A 14741-nucleotide genomic window follows, 5' to 3' on the forward strand; every position below is an offset into this window, starting at 1 on the left:
AACTAAAGAGAATTTTGGACTGGGTCACAATATTCTTTTTCTGACAATTCTACAACATGCCAACATTTCATCAATCTTTTCTACGGTCAGTTTCTGTTTTGAGAGCTTGGCATTTTCTATTGAAGGATTATATGGTCAGAAAAAAAAACCCACAAACCATAAAGTCATCAGTCTCTATATGGACTGTAGAGAGACTAAGAGATCAGAGGGATTTTAGATGCAGTTTTGCAATCTAGAAGCTAATGTGAAGCCACCTACTATTCATAGCAGAGAATTTTAGTGAGACCAGCTATTTGCAATAAGGATTTAAATGCCCCATCACCTGTGAGAGAAGCAGCTCAATTAGTGTCTCACATGGTTGCTATACTTTCACATTCTCAGTACCATAATGCACTTATAATTATTAGAAGAGACACATTTGACCACTTTATATGACTCCTTTAATTTGCTATTTAAATTATTTAGTAACGAGCCACAAACCTAACTTGCTGCTAGTTATAGCCACATTCAAAAATACAGTAACAACTGCCATTCTAACTCTCCTTGAATTTTCTGTAACGTCTCTCCTAAAATACCGTACTGAGCCACAGAGAACCATAACTGAACATATCATCCATACAACAATGAACAATGTATTTATTAAAAGTTTAAGGGAGACAGGATTAAATGAGTTTGCCTGTTTGGTTTGGCTTTCTGTTAATATTAGTCTAGGCCTTAATCTCCTACTACGATTCTCTTCTGAAAAGTAGGCTTCAAAGCTAACTTACAAATGGTATTAAGTTGGCTTCTTGGGTTAAGTCAGTGCAAGACAAACTAAACTAATGAACATAATACAATTTTTAGAATACACTCTTTATAAATTAAGTACATTATTGGCGTTGATTTAGAAAGCTGTTTTGTCATGCAGGTTTTGCAGTGATGCATCATAATTCATTAAACATCACAGATATTTATTGCCTCCTAGAACATTGTTCTGGTCTCTCGACAATCAGTGGCTTTACCAACATGTCATCATCTATGTTTATCTGTAGATGCCCTTCTGTTATCTGTCAGAATAAACCACCTAGAGCTCAAACACTCTGCTGTTTTCAATTTCATTTTTTTTCAAAAATCATGCTGTATGTGAAGAGCCATTCGGCTGGGAGCTACTTTGCCTCCCCTGAGAAGTTACAGCATAAACATTCACTGAACCTACAGAGGAAAGAAATTCTCTTGTTATGTTTGAAGTATTATAATGTAAAGTCTGCAGAAAAAGTAATTGAGTTTAAAAGATTGAACTCACTGAGCTTCTCTAGATGATTTGGATCTACTCTGAATTTCTTCAAATCCTATACACTACAACATTCACTGTGTCCTTTGGGGATAAAGGGCACTAAGGAAGAAGAAAATGAGATACAGCGAGGAAGGGTAATTTTTAAACTAACTGCTGTGAGTTAGTCTGTTCTGTTATGGAAACCCTGTAAAGATGATTCTGAAGACTTCAGCCTAGTCTCATAATTATAAACAGACAGTATCCTTTGGTTAGAAAATCACTTTAGTCATCCTGCAAATAATTCATCATATGCAAATAATTCATCATAATGTGAATAAACCACTTTCAGACTACAGGTAATTGGAAACTGTTTATCACACCAGAAACTGGACTCCTCTTTCAATGCCAAAGCAACGTGGAACTGCTGGGGAAAAAAAAGTGCCTCAACAAGCTAACACATACCCTGGGCTGCCCTCTGTCATTTGCCCTTCTGGAAAGTGAAAGATGCACATCTTCTGCTCTACCCCAAAGCACAGTTGCTTCACCCACAACCAAAATATTCTAATTATACAAACTAAGAAAACTCAAGATTGAAGGGGTAGAGGAGGAAATTTTTTGGTTATGCCTTGTTGACCCTTCTTCAAAATTGTCATTGCTGAGAAGGAGAAAGGGGTGTATTTCACCCAGTACTTGCTCAGGTTCCTCACTTTCCTCTTCAACATGGCAGTCTCTCTCCTAAGTCTATTGATTTATTTTTCTCACCTTTGTAAGACTGGACAGGGGTTTCTCTCTCCCATTCTCTCTGAAGCAGACACACCGCAGGTACCTGCATCACAGGTGTACCAACACAGGTACAACTGTTCACCTGCCCATATCTCACCTTATGAAAAGCAGGAACCAGAGAACACTACTTAATTTTGTCTTCCGTCTATTATAGCAATATAAGCATTTCTCCAAGCAGCCACTCTAGTTTTAAATTGCCTCAAACCCTATGTTTGTACAGGAGGGTGGGAAACATGGGTACTGGCTAGTCAAAGATGAATGGGAAAGCAAACAATTTTAGTACTTCAGACAAAAAAAAAAAAACAAAACAGACCAAACTGAACACATACTTCCCTCAAACAACACCTCCTAAGTCCGGCTATTCACCTTTACGGCAAGTATTGCTAATAAGTAAGATTTTAGTTCAAGATGTACAATGTGAATGGTCAGCAGCAGCCTTCCAAAGCCTCCTGGTGAAGAAAAGAACCCCGAAACAAAATGCTCTTTGGTTCATAATTGCTTTCCTTGTGAATTAACGTATGTAAAAACTATTTTTACAAACCCATTACTTCGCCTAAACATAAAACCATAATACTCTAACTTCTGCAATCAGTGCTTTTGTACTCAGGGAAAACTACATTGCTTTTGCACTTTAGTGCGGTTTTTTGTTTTCTCCAAACTACATCCATTTCATTCATAAACTTTTGCCAGAATATCTCTTTTGTCCAGTTCATGCACAATGTTAAGTAGCTGTGCAAAGTTAATGAGAAATACAGTCTTTTCTGCATTTTTACGTAATATAGTTTTTAATAATGTCTTATGCAGTCACTTCAGTGCTACTATAACAGTCTAGTGCCCTTGTAAAATATGACTTATACTTTCTCTGATGGGACAGGCTTATTTCTTTGCATATCATCAAGTACTGCCTTACTTCAAATATTAGTAGACCTGCATCTTTTACCCATACAAAGAAAAAGGGTTTACTGATATTTGTGTTAGCATATGTGCATGCACCTAGAAGGCATCACTATTACATCAACCTCAGCTCACAGGCAGTAAATGAGAAAACTGATCACATTTAATACTTTAACAGCTGTCAACCCAAGTTAACCGCAATACATTGATAGGTACTTAGCTGTGCCTCAGACCAAAAGCTCTTTCTTGGTGCTTTTAAGGTAGAAAACAAGCTGAGTGAAGAAAAGACCAAAACCAGAACCAGAAACCAAAGGCCAAACCCAGAAAGGGCTACATTGCTGCATTCTACTACATTAATTTAAGCATCAGGTTCTTGAACTAAATAATTGCTGAAAAAAGATCTTTTTTGATAAGACACTGCAGTCTCCAAGCCAATGGGACTTTTTCCTGTTTAACAGTGAGGTGTGGGGATGGATAATCATAATTTAGGCTAGTCTTTATATGTTTAGGCTTCCAACACCTTTTACCTGAATTAAGATCACATTCACTGATCTTAAAAACTGGCACAGCTCCATTAAGGCACAGCTCCATTAAAGTTTATGAAGCTCTGCCAATTTACATGGCAAAGAACTTGGCCTGTGGTTTGTTTAAAGGTTATAAGCTTTGCCTGCAAAGATTATAATTCCACATGGAATTCAGCTAGTCTTTAATTCATACAGCTTCCCATGTCAGCCAAAAGGTCTTTACTTTAGACTATCAATTAAATAGAACAATGAAAATTTTAACCACATATCTTTATAATGTACCTATGAAATTCCATCTTTTCCCCCTGCTGCTATGAAGTATTTTTGTTCAATATCAAGATAAAACTTTTTTCCAATTGTAGAAATTAAAGAAAAAAACCAAACCCTTTATTCACTATACTTTCCCAAAACAATGTAGATTCTCAGTGTATAAACTGAATAACCAACAGTATCCTTGATACCCTGATTTAGAATAATTAGTCAAAAGAAAGAGAACAGTCTCCAAACATATTTCACTAGACCTGAGGATGGAAGAAAACCTTTATAAGCGTCAGAAAAAACTTACTTTGAAATGGGTGGCTTCTTATTTTAAATAACCAATGGTGAACACTAATGTATTTTCAACTAAAACTTCCTTTTGAGTTTTCTCTGTGATTACACTTTCTTTGCTATGCACTTCATAAACATGACAATTGTTGCCAACGATTTTTCACAGCATACGGCCACGAGATGCATACAGTTTTAATGGAAAGAGCATGCAAAAGCCTTCTTAATGTTAATCCTTGCAGAAGGAAGAGGTTTATCTTCAAACAAAGATCTACTTAAAGATGTTTGTGACAGCTGAGGAACTTATCTCCAATTCTTTTTGCCTCTGGTGAGCCACATTGCTATTTTTCCCACAGCAACATGCAAGAGGCAAACTGAGATGTCATATACATAATACAGAGATAAAAAATGACCCTATTTCCATGCCCATGTGATAAATGAAATGAAAGTTCAGTGAACACATATTTGCACATTAATTGAACTGCATGATTCTGTCCTGTTCAATCAAGTCACAACAGTATGTACCACAGGAAATTTTTCCCCAAGAATCATTAAACCAACTTTATCGCTCAAACACATACACATTTTCACCTATTTATCTTTTTGCCTTGCCAAGAAAGAAAAAAAATGTTACCTTAGTATATTCACATGATTGAAAACACATACACATGAATTTATATATTACTACATCACATTAATATGATGAGAATCTGAACTAAGTGTCACCATTCACTGTAATAATCAGAGAACAAAGGTACTTGATCAATATTTGTAGCCTATAAATATTTAGGAGACATTTGGGCTTTGAGAATATTAAGTTTTCCGTTAGAAATCAAGTTTCCTTCAGCTGATTTAATCATCAAGATCAATACGGTGCATCTAAAGTTCTGGCAGTATGATACTCTTGAAATTCACAACAAAAGGACTGAGAAAAGTGTGATTAATACTGTATCTTTAAAATCTTCAACAAAACATGTTAAGATTCTCCAATAGGTAATGAAAACTTACAACATTTAGCAAGAAGACAGAGAAGTAAACTAGAAACAGAAACAATATACAAATTGCACTGTCAAGTCGGTACTAACCCTTTAGTGAGACTAGCTTACATTCATTTCTGTTGCCATCAAATTACTGATGCACATTGCTGAAACATATCCTGGAGCCACATATTCATTAAAATGTGTGTGTGTATATAACTATATACTCAGAGAAAAGGCATACGTGATGGTTCACAGGTGTCATTACCTTATTAAATCTAATTATCTTCAGAAGCCTATGTACAAGTCCTGTCCAAACAGATTCTGGATGGGGCTGGGGGGGGAGTTGGTGGTGGTGTTGGGGGTGGGGAGGGGAAAATTTCAATTTCAGACTTACTAGTCTATATTAATCTCAACAGCCTTGTCAGAAGTTGTGTAGATCTGGATAAGAACCCTTTCCAAAGTACAATTAAATCCCAGTCTGAACAAAAAGCCAGACTAAAGTCTCACTATGTTCCATAAGCAGCTTTAGAGTCTTGACCAAAGAGACTGAGCAGCATATGAGTGACAAATGGACAAAAGAGAAGCCTAGGAAAACTTAACAAAGCAACAAATCAGACCTCGAAAGAAAGATAGAGGCTATTAAAACAAACAAACAAACAAAAACCCTAACAATTAAAAAAACCCCTGTTTCCAGAGATAGACACTTTATAAAGGAAGACTGAGCATCTTTAAATGAAGCAACTGGCTTAGTCCATGGACCATTTTTCATGCAAACATTGAAAAAAAAATTCCTACTCTGAAACCTGTGTAGACTATGGAGCTATCAGAGCCACACATAAGAATCTGCAAGGTATAGTAATGATAAACATTTGAGTCAACAAATACTATGGTCTTGTTTTGCAGTCTCTCTCCTACAAGCACTATGAAACAACTGTACTGGGACAGCTGGAAAAAAGCTAATTTTTAAGAGCTTACAAGACCCAAGCTTTTGTCACTGGAACTAAGTAAAGACAATTTATGTAACCAAGTCTTTGCCAAACTGGATGATATCTAACACCTAGTACTTATTTGAAGAAATACAAAATGAAAGCTATAGTTCCAATTACATATTTTATAAATGCTCTTTTTAATAATACATAAGCAGTAAAGTAGTCAACTGGTTATGTCTAAACTCATGTATTGCATGATTCAATATATTTGGGTTTTTTAAGAAAAGTTTGTGATTTCCATTCATAACCTTTTGTTGAACTACTTGCTTTTCAATGGTAGAAGCTTCTGCTTCTATAAGTAAAGTAGTCCACAAACCAAAAATTATATCCTACAGTTTTGACATCATTTATTTTCAAAGCATTATACATGCCAACCTTTTGACAACTCCAGATCAAAAGAGTTGCTCTCCAGGCTCATATTTCACTATAGATCTCATATTTTATGCAGCAAATTAGGCTTTAGAGTAGCAGCTACAGCAAGACTGGTGCTCACACTGCACAGCTGAAAATTACTGTAGAGCATTTCATATTGAAGGAGCATGATCCTATAAATTCATACTCAAGTAAAAATGGATGAAAAAGTTCTATAATTCCTTCCCATCCATTTTGTACAGTTTTTATGCATATATATGTAACTAACATGGTTAAACCTCGAAACTGTAAAAGGTAGTCAGGATTCTGCCTTTGATACCAAAAGCTGGAGGGGAATCTAGCAAACATTAATGAAGGCAGGTATTTTATGTGTTCGAAGGGGGATGCTCTCAAATCACGTTCAAAGGTCACCTAACAGGCACGCACCGCTATGAATTTCTTTTCGGCCACATTTGGAATGTCCGTATTAACTTGTCAAGATAATTGCTACAGCTGGGAGTTCCCGTCACTGACAACTTAGAGTTTATCAGGTATCTGAAGGCACAGGTAGGTGCTCAGCAGGATTTATACGTGACACTGAATTACCCGCAGACACCTTTCGTGGGAGTTCAGACTGTTACTCAGCTTATCTTTTTCTAAAATAATTTTCAGTGGAAATTAATTATGGGTAAACGTCAAAATAACAACTTCTGCACAGTTATAACTGTTCAGTTCTAAAAACTTGACAAGTAAAAATGATTTTGACAGATAATTATTGAATTAACACTTAAAATTACGAAAATTCTTAGTAGTAATATAGTAAACAATTATCAATTGATTGCAATTTTTTTTTAACTAGTGATACCTATTTATACACAGTCAATCTAATTTGAAGGGATTTAAATGGATCAAGCAAAAAGGACCACCCCAATATAATAATTATTCTCTTGATAAATTCTGAAGTCCTGCCACAAACTATAGAGATCGTAAAACCCTTAAAATAATCACCATTATGACTATATGGAAAGCATTATGCTGTACTTGTATAGAAATTGCTACTGCTCTTTAAAATGCAAATATTTTCTTGCTCTAAATAAAGATATGAACATTGAAAAATACTAATCGCAAATTCTTTACCACTCATCACTCAATGCCTTATTCCTCTTTTGTGGAAGAGGGAATCTACAGCTGGATAAGATTAAGAACACACAGGTTTAATCAAATGCCTTGGCTGATACAAAGTATTGCTCCGTCAGAAAAGGGAGAGGCTATAACCCATTCATTCTGAAAAAACAATCTGGAAATGGCAATGGAAGTGTCTTATGTCCTGAGCATGTGCTTACCCTGAGAGACAGCGGACTAGGTCCTTGCCTGTTAAGCGTGGTTTGGAGAATAAAGCAGGACACTGCGGCTAGGAAGACTGAATGACATCTTTTTATCTACCATGGATTTTTAATACAACACCTGCAATTTACTCTAAGAGCATCCAACCAAGTATTCATGGTTCCCCAGATCAAGTTTCCATTGATATAATAATTTTTTCCCATGGAAATAAATCAGACAGCCAACAGGATTTAAAAATTACTCATATACTAGCAAAAAGAATTATAAGTCTACTAAGAACAGAGCACACTGCAAACTATCAAAACAATACTAGAAGAACGATATTGGCAGATGTACATTTTCTTAGAAAGTTCTGCTGTTTACACACACTTTTTTACCAACTCCTTTTCAAAAATGAATGGGATCAGTTTGGCATTAAACCTCAGAAAAACAGACAGTACGGTCCTGCTGGCAATGAAACCCCACACTCTGCTGCTGACCTGCTCCACCACTTTCTTCCTTTTGCTCGAGCCATTCCGTGCCTTAGCTACCTAAGGGCGTAAGATCTTTGAAATACTGACTGTGTAACACATGCCTGTGCACAGCCTGAAAGACTAAGATTCCAGCTGTGGCCTCTAGGCATTAGCGTAATGCAAACAGACAATAATATCAGCGAGCACAAACACTCTGAATAGCTTTCAGACCATATCTGCTTAAGACACCTTGCATATGCATCTCTCATGCTATTCATGCAAGCATTTCCACAGTGCCACAAGCATAAGTGATTTTTCATCAACGTTTTACAAAAAAAAATAAAGGAAACAATTATTCGTCCTGTCAGAGGATTTTTCTCCACCCCGCACACAGATCAGCAAAAGGGCGACTGAAGTCTAATACGTTTATTGGCCTTTTCAGAAACGTGCTGCTCACCAGGCCTGACCTATTCCTTCAACGTAAGGAAAGTGGGGGGCTTAGCAATGACATTTCCTGATAATCAAGGACCTCATGGATTGCAGTAGAAATCAACCACAGTTTTGTTATCATTAGAGCCATATTCTGCTTACTATTCTGAGGTTTTCCTGAAACTCTGATTTAATAACCTCCTTGGCTTTGAGCTGATTTTGATTTCCAGTTTTATTGAGACATATTGTCAGCCTTTTTTTTACGAGAGTTAAAAAAAAAGGCTGCCTTGACATTACTCACATAAAAGCAGGCAGAGAGCTTACACGTAGTTATACTAAACTTGTATTTCAATCAGGCATGACCTCTAACTTCTGACAAGAACGTGGCCTTGAACGTCACCATTTCATTTATTCAAATGTTGAGGAGGAAAACAGGAATCATAAGCAGCTTTCTCTTCTCTATTTGGGTAACAAATTTTGTTTCAGAAAGGGGAAAAGAAACAATGCTTTCCCCAACACAAAGATTATTTCTACTAACAGATAATTATACAGAGAGACACTCTGTAAAAAGTCAGATAGTATACTTAATGGGATGTTTTCCAAAGAGGACAAATGTATATTTGAAAAAGCAATAAAATAACTAATAGAGGTATATAACGAGTTGTGTATGTCATGGCAATTTGTACAGTATATGTCTCTATTTGAGACTGTTCCAAGGCCCATCTAGTAATTACATTAACGCAATCCATTATTTGTTTATTGTGCAGGACATCAGAGTTATTTCTGATGGAAGTCTTCGTATTTGACTACATATGCACAAGTCATTCTTTTTTAAGATGCTTCTAATGTATATTTACAAGACTATGACACTAAAAGACACAGTGTAGGCAGATTTGGCAATTATTCACAGAAGGCTTCACTGCCTACAGCTTTGACTCTGTCACTGTTGCCCCTTTGTGTTAAAAGATGGAGGAAAGGTCTTTGGATTACTTGACAGCTTCCTCTAGATGTATTTGTTTCTCTACAGTTGGTATGTGGCAATCGGCATTTGGGATACAAAAAAAAAATAAACGACATGTTTCTAACTTCCTAAAGCATTCGATAGTAATACAAACATGTTAAGTTTGAATGAAAACTTCGTACAAAATTCAGTAAGGGAACAGAGCTGTGTCAACTAAAAAGAAAAAGAGGAATAATCGAATTCAAGAGTAGCTGGGATCAACAGTTCAAGAACAACACAACTGCAGTTCTAACAAAAGATTTTAGAAAGCAAAAATATGTACTTTTTTTTTTTTGCAAAAGCAAACTAGAGATCGTGCAACACAAGCACTACACAATAACAAAGAACTGAGGAGCTCAAACAAGTCAAGATGTGACACAAAGGTAAGCCAGAAAAGGCTATTTTGGCTTGTGTGTTTCTCAAAACTGTTCTTGAAGACCAAAGATTAAAAATCCCCTAAAATTAAAATCAGGCAAAACATGAGGGCACTATTCTCAAATCTGAGGAACATCTTGTATGTCATCCACACAAACAGCTATTTAAGGTGTGTTAGCCTCAAAATACAACAAAATTGCACTACGTTATACCTGATATATGGTGCTAAATACATAAGTCCCAGGAAGAAATCTTGGGAAGTTTGTCATTGTGTCAAAGGGGCCATTTCCCTCGAGTTGAAAACTGTCTCTAATTCAAAACCTCAGAAACCAGTTCCGCACGCTTATTTTTCTTTTCAGTTGCTATTCTTATGAGTTAGTCCACTGAATTCAGTAGAACTATTTACAGTCAACACTACTGTTCTGATTCGGGAAAACGATTATCCTTTACCTTCAATTAGGTTTTTTCCCCCTATTGGGGAACTTTGGCATTTCTTCTGAGTACTTTCATGCGTGGAAGAAACAGCATCTAATGATAACCTCTAACATGCAGATCTGTGACTGCTAAGTCAGCACAAAGGCCGGTTGATGAGACTGTTTTAAAGAACAACCAAATGTGTTAACCTCTCTTAAGGTTTTCAAATGTGAACGTACTAACAAACAAAGCAATGCAACTGATCAACTCAGAAACTTGTAATATTTCTAGAATTTTACACACAAAAAAGAAGAAAGTATCCTTTCATTTATTGTAAAATGTTCCCATATATACTTTATAAGGAAACAAAATTGATTGTACTACCCGTACGGTGACAAATCTAAGCCAAAAAAAATATCCCATTACAAAACAAGAAACTGAAAGTGACTGTTTGTTAGTGGACTCTATTGATACATGAGCAACAGGCATTTCAAATAGTGCAACAGAGAAAAATCAGGTACAATTCCTACTCCTGAAACTCTCTGAGACAAGCCAAGTATGCAATTGAATCAGACCAGCAAAACCAAACACAAATATTACAGATGTAATCCAAATAATGATGAATGTCATTTTTTTACAGTAAGCAAGTGAAGTTGTGTCCTTGTTCTTTAAAGTAACTAGTATAGTTTATCTATTCTCTTTAATAATGCAATTTAATTTACCAAAGGTTCACATTAAAAATTTATCTGACTACAGCAGCCAGAGTCAACTCGACATTTTGTCGTAGTTAAACATTAGCTTTAGAGTACATCAAATTCCCTGCTGTGTGTCCAAGACCTGTTTCATATAGGAACACTCTGAGCTTCCAATTGACATTACATTTAAATGAGTCAGTAACTGTGCACTGAATAAAAGTATCTGTCACTTCTTAAAAGAGCAGTGACTTATTCAACAGCAATGTTCAAAAAAGACAAATGCAGTATAACATGTTAGTGATCACAAAGGATTGTCATTTTTGCTTTAGCAATCAGTTATTAAAAATATACTCCAACAATCATAACATTTTCACTTCTAAGAACAGCATTAGACCCATTAAAGCCATGTAAAGGACCCACACATGAATAGAAAACCTGGCCAAATAAATGCAACTACAGCATAAATAAGTAAATAAATAAATGCAAACTACAGCAATGTAAAGCACCCATCATAGGCACATGCAACACAGTAACGTCATTGCAGAATTTAACAAAAATTCAGCTAGTAGCATTTTGTCATAAAACTGAACTTCTCTCTCACATCCAAGTGTTCAAACAGCTCATGTCATACGGTACCAGATAAGTGAGGCAAACTAGATGGGGACTTGGAAGGAATGCATACCAGCCACCAGAACCGGCTGTGGAGCTTTGCTGAGAAGCAAAGTGGAAAAATTGAAGGTCACAAGAAAAAGGTCAGACACCTTCTGTTGATGGGAAATTCTAACACATGCTTAACAAAGCTCTGAACTGTCTGTTTTCAATGCCATGGAAACCTTCAGAAAGACCTACATAATGATAAACCTCTCCTAGGAGGACTTTATCAGCTTAAAAAATTGTTACAAGGACAAGAATTCCAAAGATTGGCTCATTAAACACTAGAAGCAGCACAAGTGCCGTAGTGAAGTCTCTTAAATTTTCACCCCCAAACTGTAAGAAGGCCAGCCCCACAATCAAAACCACAGACAGCTATTTAACATTCCACCAGTATAAGACAGGATTTCCTACCTCGGCTTTGCTGGCAGCCAGCGTTGTCGAAACCTGAAAATTACAGGAAAAATGCATTAGTATTGATTCAACAAAACAGGAATGGGATTAATTTGCTTTTGAGGTAACTGACATCAATTGGTTGTTATGGCTCGAGGGAATGGAACTGAAGAGAACTGTCTTTAATACTGTGAGGAGACTATTCACCGTCATGCACATCAGAAGGCAAAACCAGGTATAAATTAAAAGTACAGTAATATTCAGGAATATTAGGTAAAAATTTGGGAAACATACCAAAACAGAACTGGAAAAGCGTGTTCATATTTTTACTAATTTATAATCTGTTTCTAAAGAGAAATTATGAGTAATGCAACTCTAAGCCGTTCTAAATCATGAAGACAATTACCAGGATATGCTTTGAAAACAGCCGGTTTAGTTTTGTGGTGCTAGAAGCAACAGAAAGTTTGAAGAACACATTCCGTGCCAACTGTGACAAGGAAGGGTTGCTGGGTGCAGGTTTGGGCAGCAGGGGGGCTGCTGGGGCCCCCATGGGCCAAGGCTGGGCTCGGTTCCAGCCCTGACTTAGCACAAGTCTACTCCTCTCCTGAACAGCAACTGCAACTATTTCTCTCTGCCAATCGAGGGATTAAATTGAACCTTGTATCTCTCTGGCTCAGACACCAAACTGTAACTAAGTCAACTACTATCACAAACTTGCACAAAATTCAGTTCAGGCAATACAGACATAACTATCATTTCCATTATAGTAACCTGAACTCAAACACTTTAAATAGACACAGATATACTTTAATATTATAGGTCAAATGAAATACATGAAGTTAATAAGCTGTTATTAGACTGTGAAGGCTGTTAAACTGTGTTTGTAAACAAAAATCTTTGTTAGAACTTTATGTCACAATATTGTCACAACTGCACTAGGTTGAAAACCCCTTAATAGTCTCCTCACAAATTTAAGATTGACACCTAGCTATAATTCTGTCTACGCAAGACTAGACCTCTCTTTATATTGGTGTTAATAATTACTTTTAAATGATGCCACCAATTCTCCCCAGCTTTTAGGAGTAAGAGAAAGAGTGACCAACTGTGACAGTTTGAGGGGAAGGGGAGCACAGAGTTCACTGAATGTGGCACAGCCTGTATAGCAAAAAAGACAATTTGTGCGCACAGCTACTGTTCAATGGAAGACACCTGTGGATTCATCAAAAAATTATTTCAAAGGAATTTAGGAATGGAAATTAGCTCCTGTCACATCACAACAAGGTAGCTGCAATCATAAACAGTTATTTAATTTAACCTGATTCAAAACCAGGTTCAGCTCCATTTGAAATGCATATCTTTTGTCACTAATAGGATTTTTGATGGCTGCTCAAGAATTTCTCTCACACGAGAAGAACTTAGCTTATTTAAACTCCATTTACAAACAACGTATCACCTTTTTTTAAAAATCTGTTATTCCTCTTCATCAAGATTCTTCAGCATTAGAAATTATTTTTCCTTCCCATCACAAACGTTATGTAAAGTCATCACATCAATTTGCAATCATTCTGTTAGGCTTTACATGTCATTTTTTTAGCGTCCCTGCGCAAGAAGGTCTTTCTACTGCTAACCTCAGTAGAGCTACACTCTACTTAGTACAGTTCAATCATGTGTTTCTTGGAGGCAAAAGACTAAAAACATATATTGTAGAGGATATAACAAAAACCTAGCTCTCATAAATCCTGCTCTACACCATCTTTCAGAGGTGCCTATCTCTATCAACTATGTCAGTAATATGAATACAATGGAACAATGTGACTGTTCCAAACAAGGACTCACTAATTCCTTGCAATATAATTAAATACTCTTTTAGTAATTCACCTGTTGTCCAAAGACTATATTTCTCTTTTACGCAGCTATATCTTCCTGTTGCTTTACAGTTGACCTGTGGTCAAATTGACAACTGGGCATATTATGCCCATATCTTTCTTCTCAAAGTTATTGTTGGATGAATCCCTGCTCAGCAGCTGAATTCCAGTTAGTTCCTAGAAGCATGACCTTTTACTTGGTATTACTAACATTAATTCACATCCATCTCTTCCTGGATAACATACCAGGCTCTTCTGTATCAGCAGTTCCTCCCAGCTTTACATTTTTATCAAATTTCATTAGCACATTCTCACGTCAAGCATACTAATGAAAAATTATCAAATGAAATGACAAATAACTCGATACAGTGACTCTGCTAGAGAAAAGCATTGTTTTGAGCAACGTGCTAGTGTGCTGACACATGTGCAGCAGGGCAGGTTACCAGGCACTTATACCAGAGTTACGCTGAGGAAATTCTTAACCAGCCCTAACTATGCAGCTGATTTCTGAAAACTCTGTAAAGTGATTCTCGTACCAGAGGGACTATGATCTTTAACAGTGTATTCATCACTATATAAATGGAGACAGAGATGGAGTGTTTCTCTTTAAAATAATGACATTCCTCAAGCTAATGTTTAATTAATAAAGAGTAAACCACATTAATTTAATATTATAGGTCAAATAACACTCAGGAAATTAATGAGCTGACTGTTGTTAGTCTGTGAAGACACGACAATTATCTAAAAGTTTTAACAGAGATTTTTATTTAAGTTTATGTATCTTAATGCAGTGAATTACCATTC

The 14741-nt window shown here is 36.3% G+C and overlaps 1 protein-coding gene across 1 annotated transcript in view; it reads right to left on the bottom strand.

Annotated features, from left to right (window-relative positions):
• Positions 1-14741, bottom strand: part of RBFOX1 (RNA binding fox-1 homolog 1) — a 1184784-nt gene that overhangs the window by 900678 nt on the left and 269365 nt on the right. The window contains exon 3 of the mRNA XM_065645206.1: positions 12094-12126. Coding sequence (XP_065501278.1) covers positions 12094-12126 — 33 coding nt within the window. The remainder of the gene's footprint in view (positions 1-12093; positions 12127-14741) is intronic.

This window comes from Caloenas nicobarica, chromosome 14, assembly GCF_036013445.1.
Source record: "Caloenas nicobarica isolate bCalNic1 chromosome 14, bCalNic1.hap1, whole genome shotgun sequence".
Lineage (NCBI taxonomy): Eukaryota > Metazoa > Chordata > Aves > Columbiformes > Columbidae > Caloenas > Caloenas nicobarica.